Source organism: Perca fluviatilis, chromosome 13 (assembly GCF_010015445.1).
Source record: "Perca fluviatilis chromosome 13, GENO_Pfluv_1.0, whole genome shotgun sequence".
In the NCBI taxonomy this organism is placed as follows: Eukaryota; Metazoa; Chordata; class Actinopteri; order Perciformes; family Percidae; genus Perca; species Perca fluviatilis.
This window is the reverse complement of record NC_053124.1, coordinates 1,114,885-1,134,558: the sequence shown is the minus strand read 5'-3', so window position 1 is coordinate 1,134,558 and position 19,674 is coordinate 1,114,885. Positions and strand designations below refer to the sequence as shown.

Sequence of the window (19,674 nt, the reverse complement as noted above, 5' to 3'; positions counted from 1 at the left end):
ACATTCTGGAGCAAGGTGATCAATGAAACCATGTTCATCTTGTCTGTGAACATTCCACTTGACCCGAAGATGATATTGCTGCACCTGTATCCAACTAATCTAAATCTGAAACCCCAAGAATATAAATGTATTGATTTCGCTATACTGCTGGCAAAAGGACTAAAGACCAATATATAAAAAAAGGAGACATGGGAGTTTCTACAGAGGGTTAATGCGGGACAGGATAGCTAAAATTTAAATAAGTGGTGAATCCCAGAAGGCATGTCTTCGAGAGTGATAGCAGAGGTGCAACTCTTATTTTCGTTTCTCTGTATGCGTATCATGACTTTGCTGGAGGTGCAGTTGTTCTGTACATGTGATACTGTCATCTGAGGGATTGTTAAACAAAAGTTGTAATGTACTACCTGTGAGTGCAAAAAAATCAATGAAGAAATTGTTTTAAAAAAAAGTGTACTGAAGTAGCATATCACATTTAAGCTATATTTGAGACTGACAGTAGGACCACAAATCAATCATTGTTCAGTATCTTACCCAAGGACATGTAGACTGCAGGGGCCAGGGATCGAACCACCGATCTGCCCCATCTACCAAGAGGCGTTAAGTAACGCCCAGATGTGAAGAGATGTCATAAGGACACAACGATACACCAAGAGACACCAAAAAATGCCAAGAGACACCATGATATGCCAGTAGACACACAGAAGCACCGAAAGATGCCAAGAGACTGCAAGCGAAGCCAAATGTGCCAAAAGACAATAACAGACACCACAACAAGCAGCAAAGTAGCAGCACTGTGGAAGCTGAAGAATGGATGTGACGAAAGATGTATGCAATATTCGTGATCACTCACTGTCCAAAACTCACCTCTGTGCACAGGGAGCGTGGCTTAATGCAGGGGGGGTCACAGGATCGGTCAGCCATGGGCTTGGCTGTCATCGGGCATCCACCTGAGCAAAGGCCAAAAAAGTGTCAGAGCTGTAAGATGTCAAAAAATTAATAAAAAAGTGTCAGACCTTTACTTGTAGTCCATAAGTAACAACAGTACAGTCTAGCAACAAAAACAAGGAACAGGAATAATTGTGGTTTCCTAACTGCTTTTCACTTCAGTTTGTTGTATTACAATGAATTTAACTTAAGACATAATATGTAATATTTCTGCATTAAAATGTCAGACACCTACGACTACACCTGTGTTATATACAGTATTTTGTTTAGTTGAGTGCTTACATTATCCCATTTTAATCAATGACACGGAGCGTGTGATTTGGTCTCCTGTCAGTTGGTCGCCTGTCAAAGACTTCATATAACCTTTAACCCCTCTAGTTGCTCTAGCTTCAGGCAAAACATGGGAAACACCAGATGATACGTTAGAGAGTAATTGTAAATCATACAATTTAATTATACCCAGATTGTTTTAACACACAGCATAATGCTTGATTAATGATATGCCACTTTGCAGCACAGAAGCCACAGTAGAGAGCTAATTTATTGCTATGATATTTCAATATCGATCCAGCTTATTACAATGTTCTGCAATGACAAGTGGCTCATGCTAATGCTATGCTATGCTCCTAAAGTTATTTTTAGTATGATTGTTTTGACCCTGGATTACAACGCTAGGCTTACCCAAACCCAGCAAATCACATACCCCAGCACCGGGTGCTATGTGCTTACGGCACGGGGTACAGGCAATATCAGACCCACCCCCCACCACCGGTGAATTAATGTTAAAGGGTAACTACCGTTTTATTCAACGTGGAACCTATTTTCCTAAGTTTTTGTGTCTAAGTGACTGATGGGAACAACAATCTTTGACATTGGTCCAGTATTAAGCGAGCTCACTGCAGTCGGCAACGGAGAAACAAGGACAGACTCAGATTAATATTCTAAGTGTCTGACAACATTATGGAAAGGGTTTCTAAGGAGGTCGACCTTTCTGTTAAAGAGTAAGATCCTTTTTTTAAACATAAAAAAATCCGCGAAATTGCGTTCGCTAAACCCACCCATTATGAAAATAAGCAGTTATTTTAGCATCGTAAAATACACTTCATTCAAAGTCGTTTCTGTGTCACTTTGACACAGAAACATAGGAAAATAGGTTCCAGGTTGAAAAAATGGTAGTTACCCTTTCCCCCCTGGTGCTGATAAAATTCGAGAGGAGACACTGATGCGAAATATATTGTGATACTGTGGTTAAGATGAAAACGTATTATTAAATAGCTGAAGTTGAGCGCGGTCACTATAATTACACAATCATTACACATTACACAATGTTTTTGAGTTTTTAATTATCAGTACATATTTTGGTATGAATTAATTATTATTTATTAATCCATGCCACAAGACCGAATGACACTTGATGACGTTTATGACTTGTTTATAATGTTCATGACATGTTCATGACAGTGTCATTTCACTCTTACGTAGATACCTTCAAGTAAAGTGTAACCAAACATTTAAATTGATTCTGTCCAGGTTGAAAAAAACGGTAGTTACCCTTTAAGGGAACTATTACACTGACAACTGTGAGTTATACATGTATGAAAGGGTTGAAAGGTCATCACTGACATCTAGACGGGATCAGCATACCTGTGTTTTGAATTAAACACTTGGTATTCAAAAATGCTAAGATATTTAACATCCTGAGTTCAAACTGAACCATCATGACACCAGATCACGGGATTGGTTAGCTTTAAAAGTCCATCATAGCAATGTTAAAATGGTTCTATCATTGCTACGGAATAAACAACAGAGTGAAAAAATTTTATTTCACTTCAGGGATCAATAAAATATGTATTTTATATCTAAAGTGCGAGGAGGAAAAGTCAAGAGCTTTCAAGTGTACCACTCAGGAGTAAATCAAGACGTTGGCAAATATACAAGAGAGAAGACACTTTTTACAGTAGAGGGGATCTACATGTTTTTTATTTAATTTAATTCCTATGTCTGAATTTACACTTTTGTCAGTAGCAGGTCTATCATTTGGTAACCAGGTTCTACCAAACACACACAGTGTGGGGTAAGGAACGTGTGCCCCCACTGCGGATAGAATAAGCTGGATAACGTAGACAGACAGTACAACTGACATTGATCCAACCAGCAGACATTAAGAGAGAACACATGCCTGCAAAAACATTGTAATCTATCAGAGTTTCTTGAATATTTATAAGGTGGTATACTCGGGGAGAGAGCTCAGTATGAATATTCATGAGGGAAACCCCACTGCTTGCGAGGAAACATTTACAAGAAGGTAAAAGATGCAATCTGCCAATCAGGGCAGCCACACATAGGCACACCACCTAGAGTAATGGCTGTGCTGACATTTCTTGTTCACTTATACTCAGGGCGCAGTGTTGTATGCTCACCGAACCCAGAAATATGACATGGCTCCAGGCCTGTATGAAGCAGGAGCTGTAAATAAAAGCAGATGCCCCGACCAGAGGAACTCATTCTTCCAGATAGCCCTTCAAATCAAATGGCACATCAGAGGAAAAATGATTCTTAGTGGAACAATTAACAACGCTATCAGCATTGAGCTTAACCCTGACATGTGATGGACAATGGGATTAAACTTTGTCTGTGGCACTGCTACGGATTAAACCTTGTCTGCTTAAAGTTTCCCCGAATTTACTTTCATGAAATGCTTAGAAAGCAATCTGGGATTCTGACACTATTGAGACAGTTTTAAAGGGGTGATAGAATGCTTATATAGGGTATTTTACACTGTTCCTTAAGGTCTCCTAATGGGGTGTGTAAGATTGGTTGGGCTGAAAATTGCCCGAAAGCTATTTTATTAGGCCCTTAACTACCCTGTGAATATGGCTCTATTTAGAATAAGAGCTTTTCTTCCAAATATGGTATGCTCATGAATATTTCAAATGAGCTGTGCGCTGATTGGTTTGAGCAAACTACATAGAAACACATGGGAGACTCGACAGCAGGTCTCATATTTCAGACACTGCAAAGTTATACATTGTTTGTCGTTTATTAAATTCACTTCTGAGACTTTTTTAAGCAAGAAATCAACTATATAAAGCTCAAATATGGGCCGTTTTACGAAAATTTATGGCTAATTGCAAATTTGGTAAGACTGTGTGTCGGAGTTCAGCGGCCGCTGCTGCCTGTGTTGCTGCCTCGCCGCCCGGCCTGCCTTACTTCACAGACCCCGGCCTGCTGTGAGGTAGATAGAGCTCCGTCACGGCTGGCAGCCCACAGCACTCCATACCCGCGCAAAGTCACTGTTTTTTGGGCTAATGGCCTACCAAACGCTGCTGCCCTGACAGAGCTCCGGGGCCTGCAACTCCCCTCTTACTGCTAGCTAAATGGCCCGTGTGTGAGAGTGAGAGCGCGGTCAGCGAGCTTGTTACGCCAGCAATCTCTTGGTGGTGCGCGCTGTCACCTGCCGCGGAGACGCTGGCCTCACTAACCTTTCCTCCTCTGAGTCGGGTCTCCATCGCGCTGGACTCAGTTTCACTGAGCCTACTAACACTTAATAAATAAAATAAATGCCATTACATCAGTGAGTTCAAACTGCTTATTATGCGTAATTTGGACTGACACTGAGATGCATGTTGTTCTGTAACTGGTGTGGCGCTGCCACTATTCTCATCATTTCCACTTCGACATTACATTTTTTTTATTATTATTTCTGCCATGGTTCGGTGCATTCACCGCTCGGTCACCATTTGCCATTCTGGGCATTTTCTTTTACTGCTTATCCAAGATGACAAACCTCCAAACAGAAAATTTTTTTCTCGCCTCCACCTCCGACCTCACAGTCGCTGAAGTTTTTTTTTTTCGTCTTCAGCGGGATAACCCGTTGTGATTGGACAAAGAATGACGTTGGGGGCACATTTATAGTCATTTCCATATTAATTTATGGGAGCAGGCAAGGCGGGGTCGGTCACTCATTCATGTGCGCTCAATTTCACGTTGATTATCATGTATAAAGGAAAGGTGCGCAGGACATGGCGTACGACCGGTTTTATACATGTGAATATTTCTGTGCGTAGGTACTTTTCAAGTTTTGGCCGTACGCCATCTTCTGGTATGAAAGCTGCGCAGTCTTTTATACATGAGGCCCCTGGTATTGTGCATGCTGACTCACTGAAATAGCTCACTGGAACACTTGATGGAATAGAGCCATCGTTAAGGATATCAATTTCAGCTGTGCTTTTCCTACTATGACAAGTCAACATGTCTGCTGTGAAAAAGGTCCATACATCAAATCCACCATGTTTATGAAACTTGCTACATGAACAGTGATCCACCTGGAGAAACTGCAGACTAAGTTTTCAAAACATCAGCATAAATGGGATGAATCCTGGGGCACAATTTGCAATATCTGGACCCAATTTGATTCTACTTTCATTTATTCATGTATGTATGCATTGACTTTGTCTATGCTTGTCTTTGTTGTTTTATTTATGCATACTACTGGACATCTTTGGGTTATGGTTTCTTTGGCTTGGGGTTAAGATGAATTGGGCATATTTGTACCTCTCCCTCCTTGTGCGTTTGTGTGTTTGTGTGTGCGTGTTTGTTTCGTTTGTATTTTGGGTGTTGATTTTTCTATATTTTATCCATATGTTGTCAAAAAACGTATAAATAAATTATTATTAATTATAAATAAAAATAAAGACTCCATAGTCTAACACCTGACCTCAAAATGGAACGTCAAGTTGAATGATGGATTTGAAAAAGCGTGTCACCCCTAGTAACCAGGTCCTAAATCCAGTTCACACTCGGCTATCAACAGTTTCACCCAGAGAGCTCTATATATTATGCTTACCTGTGACGTTTAGCCCATCTGAGCGCTGACACCAGACGTGGCGAGATGAAGCCCTCCATGGTCCAGTCATCCATTTGTATTCCAAACACTGACCCTCTGCAGGAAAAGCATGGCCATGACTTTGTTAAAAGCTGTAATAACAATGTAGCTTATACCGTAGATCAGGGGCGATTCTAGAATCAGAGCTTTAGGAGTGCCTGGAACCCTTTTAATTTTTTTATTTGTTACATTATTCTACTAAACTAACATGCATTTTAACATCATTGTGGACCATCGTGATAGGGGAAACACTGGATTGTGTAACTAGAAAGACACCATCAATTCTGAGAAAACCTACTTTAATGCTGAGCCACAGGGCCATTACTACAAAGGTGAGGTGGTATTACAAATTCAATTGGATATTTATCTATGGAAAAACAGACATTTCCAAAATGCAGCATCAATAACATTTGAAAATTTGAGATTCATGTGATTTTGACTAAAGGCTGACAATGAAAATGTCTGAAAATGTTTTTCTGAATGATCTAGGCATCCAGATTCTGGGTTTAGTTTCACAATGTTGTGATATTCCTAGAGCAGAACCCCTAAGCTCACAAAAGATTAACACAGATTTTTTTTGGGGGGCAATTCTTTTTTTTAAAAGGGCTAAAATGGCCCCTGCTGTAGAATCAACATGCACTCCTATAATATGCCTCTGTGAATGACTTTAGTGTCATTTTGAGTTCCAGCACGACTCTGACAGACTGACCTGTACACGGCCGAGCCTCCAGCTCCTGTTCTGGACACTGCAGCAGGTTCTCTGGATCCTGGGCCACCACGGCTCGGGACCGGACCTGGACTGAGCCAAAACCCAGGTCATCCCCACTCACGCAGCTTAGCTGGCACGGACTCCAAACTGTCCAGTCTGTCAGGTAGCACTCTCCTACAGAACATACAGAGAGTTCAGCAACTAAAACTCTAAATGGGAAAAGCAAGTGCATTTAGTGCGGCCATAATTCATGTTTTTAAGCCTGAATCACCTGTACCACCATTCTTTTTGAACAGCTGACAAGTAGACATAACTTAAAATGGTCAAATCCAAAAAACTGCATTCAAATAATGGCTGAGTTGTGACAAGCTGCAAGCATTAACAAATACAGACGGGTGGCTTATAAAGGCCAGGTAAAATAATAAATAACACTGAGAGGGTGTGGAATTAACTATAGTCTGATTCCACTAATCAATTCCACTTGCTTCTACTTTGCTCACTGTTAACTCACTGTTAATCTACCTTCAGTGAAATAAAACACAGTAGATGTCTACATGTAAGAATGTAGTAATTCATTGTAAATAACTCAGATTTTTCAAAGCTTTCAACCGCATCACATCGACTTCGGAAAAGTTACGACAGCTGAGCTATTTCCATGACAACCGAGCCGAGGGCATCCACTGACGAAGATGTGGTTAAAAGCATAGAAAAATACCACTCAGTGAACCTTGAGCCTGTTTTTTCAGATTAAAAAGCAGAGAGAGGAATTCCGTCTTGTGAGATGCTAGACTTTTAAGATGATTGAAGAGAAGTAGTGAAGAGAAAACAGTATTGCTGTTAAAAAGAGAAAGTGAGAGCAGCTGAGTGGTGACCATGACATGACTGTTGTTGTACTGATAGAATCAGTGCTGTGAAAATGTACGTATGCTGAATGTATTAAGACAAACAAGTGTTGAGTTTGCATTAACAACAAATTAAAACGTAAAAAGTAGCAGAGCAGGAAATAAGGAGGCTTACTAAAATATAGAATATGCTTATACAATATGGGAATTCAAAAAAAAATTTGGTTTTAAATAAAGGTGTGATTTTCCCTGCACTATTAAAAGCATCCAATTATGCCAATTTTCAGTATTTGAACTGGAAAGCCTCCAACAAGCACTTCAGCCAATCAGAGTCAAGTACTATGAGGACTAGTAGATTGATTGGCAACATCATTACATATTAAATTTTTGCCCTGAACCATGGAATATTTGAAAACTGAGGCAAAACAGGAAAACTAAATTATATTGGATTTTTAAAACTCATTCTTTCTTGTTACGTCATTGATTCAATCCCCAGACCGACAGGATAAATCTGGGTGAAGAAGTGAAAGGGCAGCGCTTGTCCCTCCCTCATTACCACCACTGAGGTGCCCTTGAGCGAGGCCCTTAACCCTCCCCCCCAAAAAAAGAAACGCTGCTCAGTGGCCGAACTTGTGAGAGTGAGAACTTGTTCTCAAGTGACTAACCTGGATAGACAGGTAATAAAAAATAAATACAAATTTGATCTTTCTAAGATGTCACAGAAGATATGCCATGTTTCATTCAGGTGCAGGTATATCCATTCAAATGTCCACTTCACTCCCTGGCAGTGGAAGGATGTGTGGCTGGACAATGGTCAATAGCATACACTGAAGTGAAATCAAAATGAAAACGCCTCCTCTCAGATATTTTCCTACCAAAAAACCTGATTCAGTTTTCATTACGATCATCTGCCCAGAAGAATGATACTCTCAGGAAAGAGAATATTCAACAAGAGAAGATTCTCCTTAAAATAGATTACTCTGCTCCCTCTGTAATGCCAAAGCTAATGTGAGCACATTAATGCACATTCAATTAATCATGAAGCCTCCCATCCAATACATAACTAAATCAGGTAGTGAAGAAGAATTGTAAAATCACAATTGTATTAAAAATGGGTTTCCATCAGAGTGAATGGTTTTCTTTTTAAAGTAGTCAGAATGGACAGAAGCAGGAACCAGATCTGAGGCTCCTCTTTGACCTTGTAGTCTCCACTAAGCCACTTAACTTGATTATGGGCTGATTACACCCACACACAGTCCAAGCTGGAGCAGTCAGTGTAAGTATACACATGTACGCACATGCTTGAACAAATACTATACACACACAGTGCAGCTGCTGTAACTAGCCAGTTTTTTTTTTTTTTTTTTTCAGTAGCTTGATAGCAACTGAAAGCTTTTTATTTTGGCATAATAAAAGTTGCCTGCCACAAACATCTGTTATCAGCTCTGTAAAAGCTTGCGGCATTGTCCTCAGCTCTCTTCCTCCCACCTGTTAACATCGGCGCTGCATTGTGTGGTACACTCTGGAGCTCTTGAAGCTCCTACAATCAAACACACTCAACAGTAAGTGCTTCAACTGCCAGGTCTTTGTTGTTATTGTGAAAGCCTGGAATAAGCACTAGAGGTGGTACTAGAGAACAAAACACTGAATAGTGAATACCGTTATATTTATATGTTGTCTAACCAGTTGGATGTTGAATGTCTATCCAGTAGACAACATCAGCTGGTTTTTCCTGGCAGACACTGTGGAATAAGCTATTGACGACGACGTTCCACTTCTAGGATTGTTTAGGTGCCGCCTTAAAATTCTGCCGGATGTCCCTCTTTTTAAGATGGATGTCCGTCCCCTTCCATTTTCTTTGCGTTGGCGTTCTAACCTCCGGTGGATTTGTGAGGACTATGGTTAACTGGTCCTCAGATCTCTGCAGACTATCTGTCCAATCTGAGTTTTCTGTTGCACGACTTAAACTACTTTTAAATGTACACAAGTTCCACCAAAACAAATTCCTTCCTGAGACTATTTAGCAGAGGCACCGTTATTGTGTCAGGGGCTTAGCGCCACCCAAGATGATTGTGATTGGTTTAAAGAAATGCCAATAAACTAGAGCACATTTTTTTCCCATCCAGGAAAGCTGTGTGGACTAGCCAGACCTTCCTCTGCAGTGCTGAGAAGGAAGGTCTGGCAATGTGAGACTAGTCACCCCCAAGTCGTTTCCCTTTGTCGCCTTTCTCTTTTTGTTAACATTGTTGAGGAAGTCATCTTGTTTGAATAGACTTTATTGGAATTTTCAATGGACAAAATCTATAAGGGTTTCGCATTGACATTCAGGGCCCTATTTTAACGATCTGAAACGCAAGTGTGAAACGCCAAACGCAAGTAGCTTTGTGGGCGGATCTCTGGCGCTGTTGCTATTATACCTGCGGGATAAATGACTCTTGCGCCCGACGCAAATCTTAAATGGGTTGTTCTGAAGTAGCTAGGTGTGGTTTGGGCGTAACGTGAAAATAACCAATCAGAGCGTCATCTCACATTCCCTTTAAGAGCAGGCGTATTGTTTCGTGGCGGATTGCTATTATGACGGCGGATTTGCCTGGCGCACGCCAGCGGGAGCTGTCCGGGATGCGGCAAAGTAATAAATGCCTGTCTTGTCCGGTTGACGATGTTGCTGCGGCCTCTCGGGCGCATCTCCTCAAGTCTGGAGAGGATTGCTGCAGCCATGGAGCGTGGGCCTCCAAACGCACCACCTGCTCCTGTTGTGCCCCTTCCTCTTCCCCCCACTCCATCTCCATCCACCCGCTCCACCAGGAGCGCATCGCGCATTACTCCAGATTCACCAGATTCCGCCGGAGTGTCCAATCCCACCGTAGTTCAACATCACGTCTCCTTAAGTCCTCTAATATTTCCTCATTTATGTCATCAACACATCCATGATTCATGGAAATGTTGTGTATAACACAACAAGCCACAAAGAATGCTGCGACTTTTGAGGGCTGTAATCTTAACGTGGCTCCTCTGATCTATCCAAACACCTGAAGCGCATTTTCAGTAATATTTTTCTTTGTAATTATGTATGGTTTTCAAAAATGGCAACTGCTGTAGATGAGAGAAGTGTATGCGCGTTGTGCACACGCTACATTATGGCCAAGCATGCGCCCCTAAAATAGCATCTGAATAACGCCACTGACTTTAGACTAGTACCACTGACTTTAGACCAGGTTTTTCCTGGTCAGTGGCGGAATTGTTTTCTGAAACTGCAAAATAGGACTACGTAACGTTTGCACCTGAACACGCCTCCTCTTTTCGCTGAACCGCCCCCGGGAGCGCAAATACATTCCCTAATTTACCGACGTGCGTCTGTGGAGGGAAAAGTCCGCTGTGCGTCGGGTGCAAAATAGGAATGATACATGCGTCGGTGTACAAAAGCAATTGCGCTGTAGGGCCCTCAATGTGAAAACACACGCTACGACTAGTTGATCGATGCAAACAGCGTAAGCATTAAAATTGACATTTGTACATTTTAACAGAGGCTGATTGACACATGTACAATGTACATAATTAATACAAATGTACAGTGTCCATCCAGCAGACAGCAACAGGTGGATCAAATGCAGAAAATCCTCCTAACCTTACAACAAAAAGTCAATGGTGCCGTTCTTCAAAGCACAACATACAACTAACTGAAAGGGTTGACTGTAAAAATAACTGTAAATACAGTAAGATCATACTTCACGTAGGTGGTAATGATACCCGATTACGTAAATCGGAGATCACTAAAATTAATGTTAAGTCAAGTCACTTTGTGCTTATGCAAAGACAATGTCAGACTCTGTAGTTTTCTCTGGACCCCTGCCAAACCTGATGTCAGTAATGAAATGTACGCGCATGTCATCCTTCAACTGCTGGTTGTCAGAATGGTGCCCAGCTAATGATGTGGGCTATGTGAATAACTGGAGGTTCTGGGAAACTGCTCTGGTTAAGAGAGACGCCATTCATCCCACGTTGAACGCGCTCTCATATCAAAAATCTGACCGAGTCTATTATCGATCTTAAACCATGACAACCCAAGTTTGATATTAGAAATCAGGTTCGAGGGCATCCTCTAAGGCTCCGTTGAACCAGTCGCCCACTCACATCTAATAACCACGGTGTTGTCCCCAACTCAGATCGGTTAAATCAAAGGTAAACAAAAGAGGGACTATACAACCTAATTGAAATTAAAAAACCAACCACTGCAACGATAGAAATAATAAGAAAATTAGATATGGACTATTAAATATTAGATCTCTGTTTTCTAAAGCAGTATTGGTAAACAATTTGATATCAAATAATCAAATTGATCTATTCTGTGTTACGAAAACCTGGCTGGGCCCATGAAGAATATGTTAGTCTAAATGAAGCCACTCCTCCCTGTCATCAATAATACTCAAATTTCTAGAGGCTCGAAGGCGAGGGAGTTGCAGCCATCTTTGATTCAAGCCTGTTAATTAATCCTAAACCTAAACTAAATTATAACTCGTGTGAAAGCCTTGTTCTTACTCTTCAACCTCCAACACGGAAAACATTACAGCCAATTATATTTGATGCTATTTACAGGGCTCCAGGTCCGTGTTCTGAATTTTTATCTGAATTCTCAGAGTTTTTATCATGTGTAGTCCTTGAATCAGACAAAGTACTTATTGTAGGTGATTTTAATATCCATATGGACGTTGACAGCAATAGCCTCAGTACTGCTTTCAACTCATTATTAGATTCAATTGGTTTCAGTCAGAGTGTGCATAAGGCCACGCACTTTTTTAACCACACCCTCGACCTTGTGCTGGCATATGGCATTGATATTGAGGATTTAATAATATTTCTGAAGAATCCTGTATTATCAGACCATTTCTTAATAACTTTCGAATTCTTACTACCCGACTATACAAAGTTAGATAAAAGCTTCCACACTAGATGCCTATTTGACAGTGTTATAGCAAAATTTAAGGAAGATATTCCAACAGCATTTAACTCAATGTCATGCCTTAATATAACAGAGGACCTTTGTGTTAACTTTAGTCCCTCCCAAATTGATACATTTGTAGATGGTGTTACGGCCTGCCTACGGACGACTTTAGACTCTGTTGCTCCCCTCAAAAAGAAGATGATGAAGCAAAGGAAATTAGCTCCTTGGTATAACTCCCAAACTCGCAAATTAAAACAAATCTTGCAAAAACATGAAAGTAAATGGCATTCCACCAAACTGGAAGAATCTCGTTTAGATTGGCAAGACAGTCTGAAAACCTATAGAAAGGCCCTAAGAAATGCCAGATCAGACTATTACTCATCACTAATAGAAGAAAATAAGAACAACCCAAGGTTTCTTTTCAGCACTGTAGCCAGGCTGACAGAAAGTCATCGCTCTAGTGAGCCATCTATCCCTATAGCTCTGGGTAGCGAATTTAATAAAATAAATAATTAAACGATTAGAGATAAAATTCATCACCTTTTGCCCTCAACTTCTAAAGGTTCACCTTTAGACACAGGACTACTAGAAATAACGACAAGACCTGACATATACTTAGACTGCTTTTTTCCTATAGACCTTCAACAATTAGGACCCTATCTTGCACTCAGCACAATTGCCTTTGTACACCGACGCATGTATCATTCCTATTTTGCACCTGACGCACAGCGGACTTTTCCCTCCACAGATGCACGTCGGTAAATTAGGGAATGTATTTGCGCTCCCGGGGGCGGTTCAGCGAAAAGAGGAGGCGTGTTCCGGCACAAACGTTCCCTGGTGCTATTTTGCAGTTTCAGAAAACAATTCCGCCACTGACCAGGAAAAACCTGGTCTGAAGTCAGTGGCGCTAGTCTAAAGTCAGTAGCGCATTATTCAGATGCTATTTTAGGGGCGCATGCTTGGCCATAATGTAGCGTGTGCACAACGTGCATACATTTTGCTTCTCTTATCTACACGGACGCAGCAGTTCCCATTTTTGCAAACCATACATAATTACAAAGAAAAATATTACTGAAAATGCACTTCAGGTGTTTGGATAGGTCAGGAGGCACTTTACAGTACAGTCCTCAAAAAGTCCCAGCATTCTTTGTGGCTTGTTGTGTTTTACACAACATTTCCATGAATCATGGATGTGCTGATGACATAAATGAGGAAATATTAGAGGACTTAAGGAGACGTGATGTTGAACTACAGCGGGATTGGACACTCTGGTCCGGGAGTGGCAATGCGCGATGCGCTCCTGGTGGAGAGGGTGGACGGAGATGGAGTGGGGGGAGGAGGAAGGGGCACAACAGGAGCAGGTGGTGCGTTTTTTGTGGAGAATGCACCTGAGAGGAGCAGCAACATCGCCACCCGGTCAAGACGGGAATGTATTACTTTGCCGCATCCCGGACAGCTCCCGCTGGCATGCGCCAGGCAAATCCGCCGTCATAATATCAATCCGCCACGGAACAAGCACGCCTGATCTTAAAGGGAATGTGAGATTACGCTCTGATTGGTTATTTTCACGTTACGCCCAAACCACACCTAGCTACTTCAGACCAACCTACTTGCGTTTCACGTTTGATACTTGCGTTTCAGATCGTTAAATTGGGCCCTTAATGTTAAAAGTCTCTTCAGCTAAGCCTTCTACCTGTCTCTTAGACCCCATCCCAACAAGGCTACTTAAAGAAGCGTTACCCGTGGTTAACACTTCATTACTAGATATGATCAATTTGTCTTTATTAGCAGGTTATGTACCACAGTTATTTAAAGTAGCTGTGATAAAAACCCCTTCTGAAAAAAACCACTTTCGATCCTGAAGTCTTAGCCAACTACAGACCTATATATATCTAACCTTCCCTTTCTTTCCAAGATCCTTGAGAAGGTAGTCACTTATCAGTTATGTGATTTTTTACGTAGTTTGAGGACTTTCATTCAGGATTTAGAAAGCATCATAGCACAGAGACAGAACTGGTGCAAATTACTAACAACCTTCTAACTGCTGCCGACAAAGGTCTTGTCTCCATACTTGTCTTATTAGATCTTAGTGCTGCATTCGACACTATTGACCATACCACCCTGTTACAGAGATTGGAACATTTAGTTGCCATTAAAGGAATCACACTTAGCTGGTTTAAGTCATATTTCTCTGATCGATCTCAGTTTGTTAATGTTAACAATAAATCCTCCATGTATGCTAAAGTTAGCCATGGCGTTCCACAAGGCTCAGTGCTTGGACCAATTCTATTCTCTTTATATATGCTTCCTCTAGTCAATATTATTAGGAAACACTCAATTAACTTTCACTGTTATGCAGATGACACCCAGTTATACTTGTCAATCAAGCCAGAGGAACCAGTCAGTTAGCTAAACATCAAGCATGCATTAAAGATATAAAATCCTGGATGACCTACAGTTTTCTGATGTTAAACTCAAACAAAACTGAAGTTATTGTGCTGGGCCCCAAACACCTCCGAAATTCATTTTCTAAAGATATAGCTACCCTGAATGGTATTGCCCTGGCCTCCAGCACTACTGTCAGAAATCTTATTTTTGATCAGGATATATCCTTTAACGCCCATCTAAAACAAACCTCAAGAATAGCTTTGTAACATTGCCAAAATTAGGAACATCCTGTCCAAAACGATGCAGAAAAACTAGTCCATGCATTTGTTACTTCCAGGCTGGACTACTGCAATTCCTTACTATCAGGTTGCTCAAATAAGTCCCTTAAGACTCTCCAGCTGATCCAGAATGCACGTGTCCTGACAAGAACTAAGAAAAGACATCATATTTCTCCTGTATTAGCTTCTCTGCATTGGCTTCCTGTAAAATCCAGGATTGAATTTAAAATCCTTCTCCTGACCTACAAAACTATAAATGGTCTAGCACCATCATATCTAGAAGAGCTCTTAGTACCGTATTGTCCCACTAGAGTACTACGCTCCCAGAATGCAGAGTTACTTGTGGTTCCTAGAGTCTCTAAAAGTAGAATGGGAGCCAGACCCTTTAGCTACCAGGCTCCTCTCCTGTGGAACCAGCTCCCAGTCTGGGTTCGGGGGGAAGACACTGTCACCACATTTAAGAACAAACTGAAAACCCCTCTCTTTGATAAAGCTTATAGTTAGGGAGTGAGGAGATCCAGAAATGCTTGTTACTAACCTAGGTCTGGGGAGTTTACTCCCCGGAGTCCTTATGTTTTTTTTCGCCCAGCATATTTCCTTGGATTAGGATGGCACCAAGATCTTGGTTGCAGTGTCGCCGTGGTATTGCTTCACTACACCCTGCTACGCTCTGCGGTGTCCTGCTGCGTCCTGCTGAACCCTGCTGCGTCCTGCTACGTCAAGCTATGCTCTGGTGTGCCATGCTACATACTGTAACACCCTGCAGTGCCCTGCTATGACATCGACTACTATGACTACCATTTTTTTGTCACCGTTACATTATTTTTATTGTGAATATTATTGCCACTGTTCATCACATCCCCAACCGGCACCGTCAGACACCGCCTACCAAGAGCCTGGGTCTGCCGAGGTCCTTGTCCTCACCATTGTCGCACTATGCTTGATCTTGGGGGAATTACTAGAATTGTTGTGATTTTATAAATTATACTGGTCTAGACCTACTCTATCTGTAAAGTGTCTCAAGATAACTCTTGTTATGTTTTGATACTATAAATAAAATTGAATTGAAATTGAACTGTGGAAGATGTTCTGCTGCATTCAATTTCTGCAGTATAACCCCAGATAAGCACTATGAAGATGGTCATACATCCTCATACAAACACATGGATGTATCAAAACTGGTATGAGGGCATGATGAAAAACAGAGGATCAAATAATTCTACATGATTGGCATTTTGAAATATGAAAATAACAGCATCATTTTCTTTAAAGGTCCCATGGCAAGAAAATCACTTTATGAGGTTTTTTAACATTAATATGAGTTCCCCCAGCCTGCCTATGGTCCCCCAGTGGCTAGAAATGGTGATAGGTGTAAACCGAGCCCTGGGTATCCTGCTCTGCCTTTGAGAAAATGAAAGCTCAGATGGGCCGATCTGGAATCTTCTCCTTATGAGGTCATAAGGAGCAAGGTTACCTCCCCTTTCTCTGCTTTGCCCGCCCAGAGAATTTGGCCCACCCATGAGAGAGAGACATTATGGCTTTCAAACGAGCAAAGTGGCTGTTGGGCAAGGCCACCCCACCCTCCACCTTGACACCCCCCCCACCCGTTTCAGTGCTTGAAATAGGGCTGATGTGATTTTTGTGTTATTTTTAATTTTGCAAATTTTTATTTTGTCATTTGTTTTTTTTTTTTTTTAAATTTTATAAAATTTTTTAATTATTTATCTTTACACAGACAATATTGAACGTCAGCTCAACTTTAAAAAATAATAATCGTAAATCGAATCTGCCCTGCAGTGCCCTGCTATGCCCTGCTACGCCATGAACTACTACAACTACTATTTCTAGTCATAGGTCTATTACCTTTATTGTGACTATTATTGCCACTGTTCATCACACCCCCAACCGGCACCATCAGACACCGCCCACCAAGAGCCTGGGTCTGTCCCAGGTTTCTCCCTAAAAATAAGTTTTCCTTGCCACTGTCGCACTTGGGTCTTTGTAAATTATAGAGTGTGGTCTAGACATACTCTATCTGTAAAGTGTATTGAGATAACTATTGTTATAATTTGATACTATCAATAAAATTGAATTGAATCGTAATCGCAATATCTGGCAGAAAAATCACAATTAGATTTTTTCCTTAAATCGTTCAGCCCTAGCTTGAAACCAGTAATTTCTGTGTGTTTAGAGGCTGACTACAGCATACTGCATATGGTTTCCAAGTCCCATGGCATCATACCAGAGACATGATGTACTTAAACCTGAAAGCAAGATACATTGGCTATAGCAGAGCAGAGAACAGCTTTAGATGAAAGTAGGTCCTCAGGGTTTTTAGGGATTTAGGTTTACATGGAGACATCTAGCTAAATTCCTTCCATCAAGGTAGCTCAGGTAACCTGACATGCCAGATGGTTTGTTACACAGAACTACCTGAGAAGCGAAAAATTCCTCTTTGCAGGAAAAACCCTGGTCTATCAAACTCTTGCCAAAGGAATCAGCACCCCCCTACCTGAGGGGGAGCCGTTTTTCTTTCCTCTTTTTGTCTGGTGGTTAGTCTTCTTTTACTACTCATGGTTTTAAATCACTGCATCATTTCTCAGCTAAATTTCATGGAAAATCTGTCACATGAATATATTTGAATGAAATTGCCAAGGCAATGTGTGACCCTCATATGAAAAGTAAAATAAAAAAATGTAATCTTGCCAAAGCCAGTCGAGAGAAGAACCTTTTCATCAGCAAAACACTTTAGCGCCATTCTTTGCTCTGTTTTTAAAGAAGAAATACTCCCCTGTTCTGATATAACTGATGCTATTGCAACGTCTAACCAGCTAACCTCTTTAGTCGCCTCTCTATGTTATCTAACCCGTTCTCACTCCCAACTCGTAAAATCGAGCCGCTTGGGCAGTGTCTCTCAGCGTCAGATAGGACGCAAAAATCATCCTTCAGCGTCTGTACGGAACGCACCGGGCAGAGCAGAAGCTTGACCGCGGCGCTGTAAGATGACGTAGTATTAAGAGCGACAACTGTAGCGAGTAGTATTAAAGCCAGAAATACCGCGTAGGGAAGTTGGTTGGGGGGGTCGGATGGGTCAAACAACACAGGACTTTCACCCAGGAGACCGCGGTTCATGTCCCGTTCTTGTCCCGCATGTCACTGAAACTTTCATTTTTTTAACCCCAACCACCATCTGTTCCTAAACCCAACTGTCCTGTTCTTCTTTTCCTAAACCTAACGTATGTCCCGACCCAGAGCGTCCAAAGTGATGCGAACAGTCCCGACCAAGCACGTTTAGATAAAGCTTGTTTAGATATGACGCTAAAGGAGACTTTTAGCGTCAATAACAACACCAAAGGCACCTGACCAAGGGTCTGTATGTTACGCGATGGGAGTGAGAATGTGTTGAGTTGTCACACACAACTACACAAAGCTGCCAGTAGCTTCTTTTAGGACACTGATTGGTCCAAACTACTGTTAGTTCGGACACAATCACAATACTTGAAACCTGACCATATGGATTTTTGTGGCAAGAATGCAGTAAGCTCAGGTAATCAAGAGGAATTTAAATAATAATACAGCTTGGATCTTTTGTATTTTGCCCACAGTTTCTATCGGTTTGCTAACTTGGGGGATCGTCTGACTGCTCGTTTCTAGACTGGATCTCTGTACTCTGAGTAAATATTTTTTATTACTGATTGGAACGATGGCCAAAAGTGCATAAGAGTAAGTTGTAATAATTTGAAATACTCCTTTAGAATAAGCAGGAATAGTTTTGTTGTTTGGTGTTAGGAGTTTTGCTGTGATTATACCTGTAAACTTTTATTTCACTACTTTGGGACCTCCCTCTCTCTCCCTGTAGCAGCCTGTATTATCTTCTTACCTGGACAGGGTACAGTACAGGGTTCCTGCAGAACGATAGGTGTGTCTCTGTCCACTGAGGGCTCCAGATCTCCACACAGCTCATCATCCACCAGAATGCTGTCCTGCTGACCTGAGCCATTCGACACAAAGCATGACACATTCCTGAAGCGCAGGCCTTCTCCACACCTCGCCCCCTAATGGAACAGAGAAGAAATAAATGTACTGTGTGAGTCAAACACAACTTTATACAAAGGGCATTTCTAGCTCAAGCAGCAAATGTTATCATGAAGAGCTAGCTCACTGTTCACACTAAATCTAGCTGGGTCTTCAAAGGTTTTTAAGCTTTTTATCTTAGGTAAAGTTAGAACAGTTTGGGTTATTTTACACGAGTGATTTGCAGAGACTCTTCCTGCATTCACATAAAATCGGGCAATGTGGTACCTTCCCGCAGGGTTGTGCATTGGTGGGAGTTCAGAACGCAACCGCCATGAAACAGTTAGAAAATAACGTTTTATTCCTCGGATTCACTGCTTTGTTCGGTGCTTAAAATAAATAATGGAGCTTTTTCTTTCATTGATTTTAGTGGTTATATTATTAGCCATTGTGACATAGCAGTTAAAAAATCTCTCACAGCCCATGTTCAGTAATAAATGCCAGTTTGTAAGATAATATGGGAATGTAAATAGACCTTGTTTCACTATCACATTATGCACATGTTACATTATTCAGTGCTACAGTATATACTGGAATTGTAAATTCTTATTTAAATAATTTAAATTATTTAATATGTCTAACTTATGTGAACAGAATAATGTAAAGATATCTAT

At 41.2% G+C, this 19,674-nt stretch overlaps 1 protein-coding gene across 1 annotated transcript in view; it reads right to left on the bottom strand.

Moving 5' to 3' along the window:
- Positions 1–19,674, bottom strand: part of thsd7aa (thrombospondin, type I, domain containing 7Aa) — a 247,220-nt gene that overhangs the window by 27,506 nt on the left and 200,040 nt on the right. Inside the window, exons 23-26 of the mRNA XM_039820834.1 lie at positions 18,867–19,041; positions 6,540–6,713; positions 5,792–5,887; positions 865–947 (exon numbers count right to left, since the gene is read on the bottom strand). Of these exons, the coding sequence (XP_039676768.1) occupies positions 865–947; positions 5,792–5,887; positions 6,540–6,713; positions 18,867–19,041 (528 nt within the window). The remainder of the gene's footprint in view (positions 1–864; positions 948–5,791; positions 5,888–6,539; positions 6,714–18,866; positions 19,042–19,674) is intronic.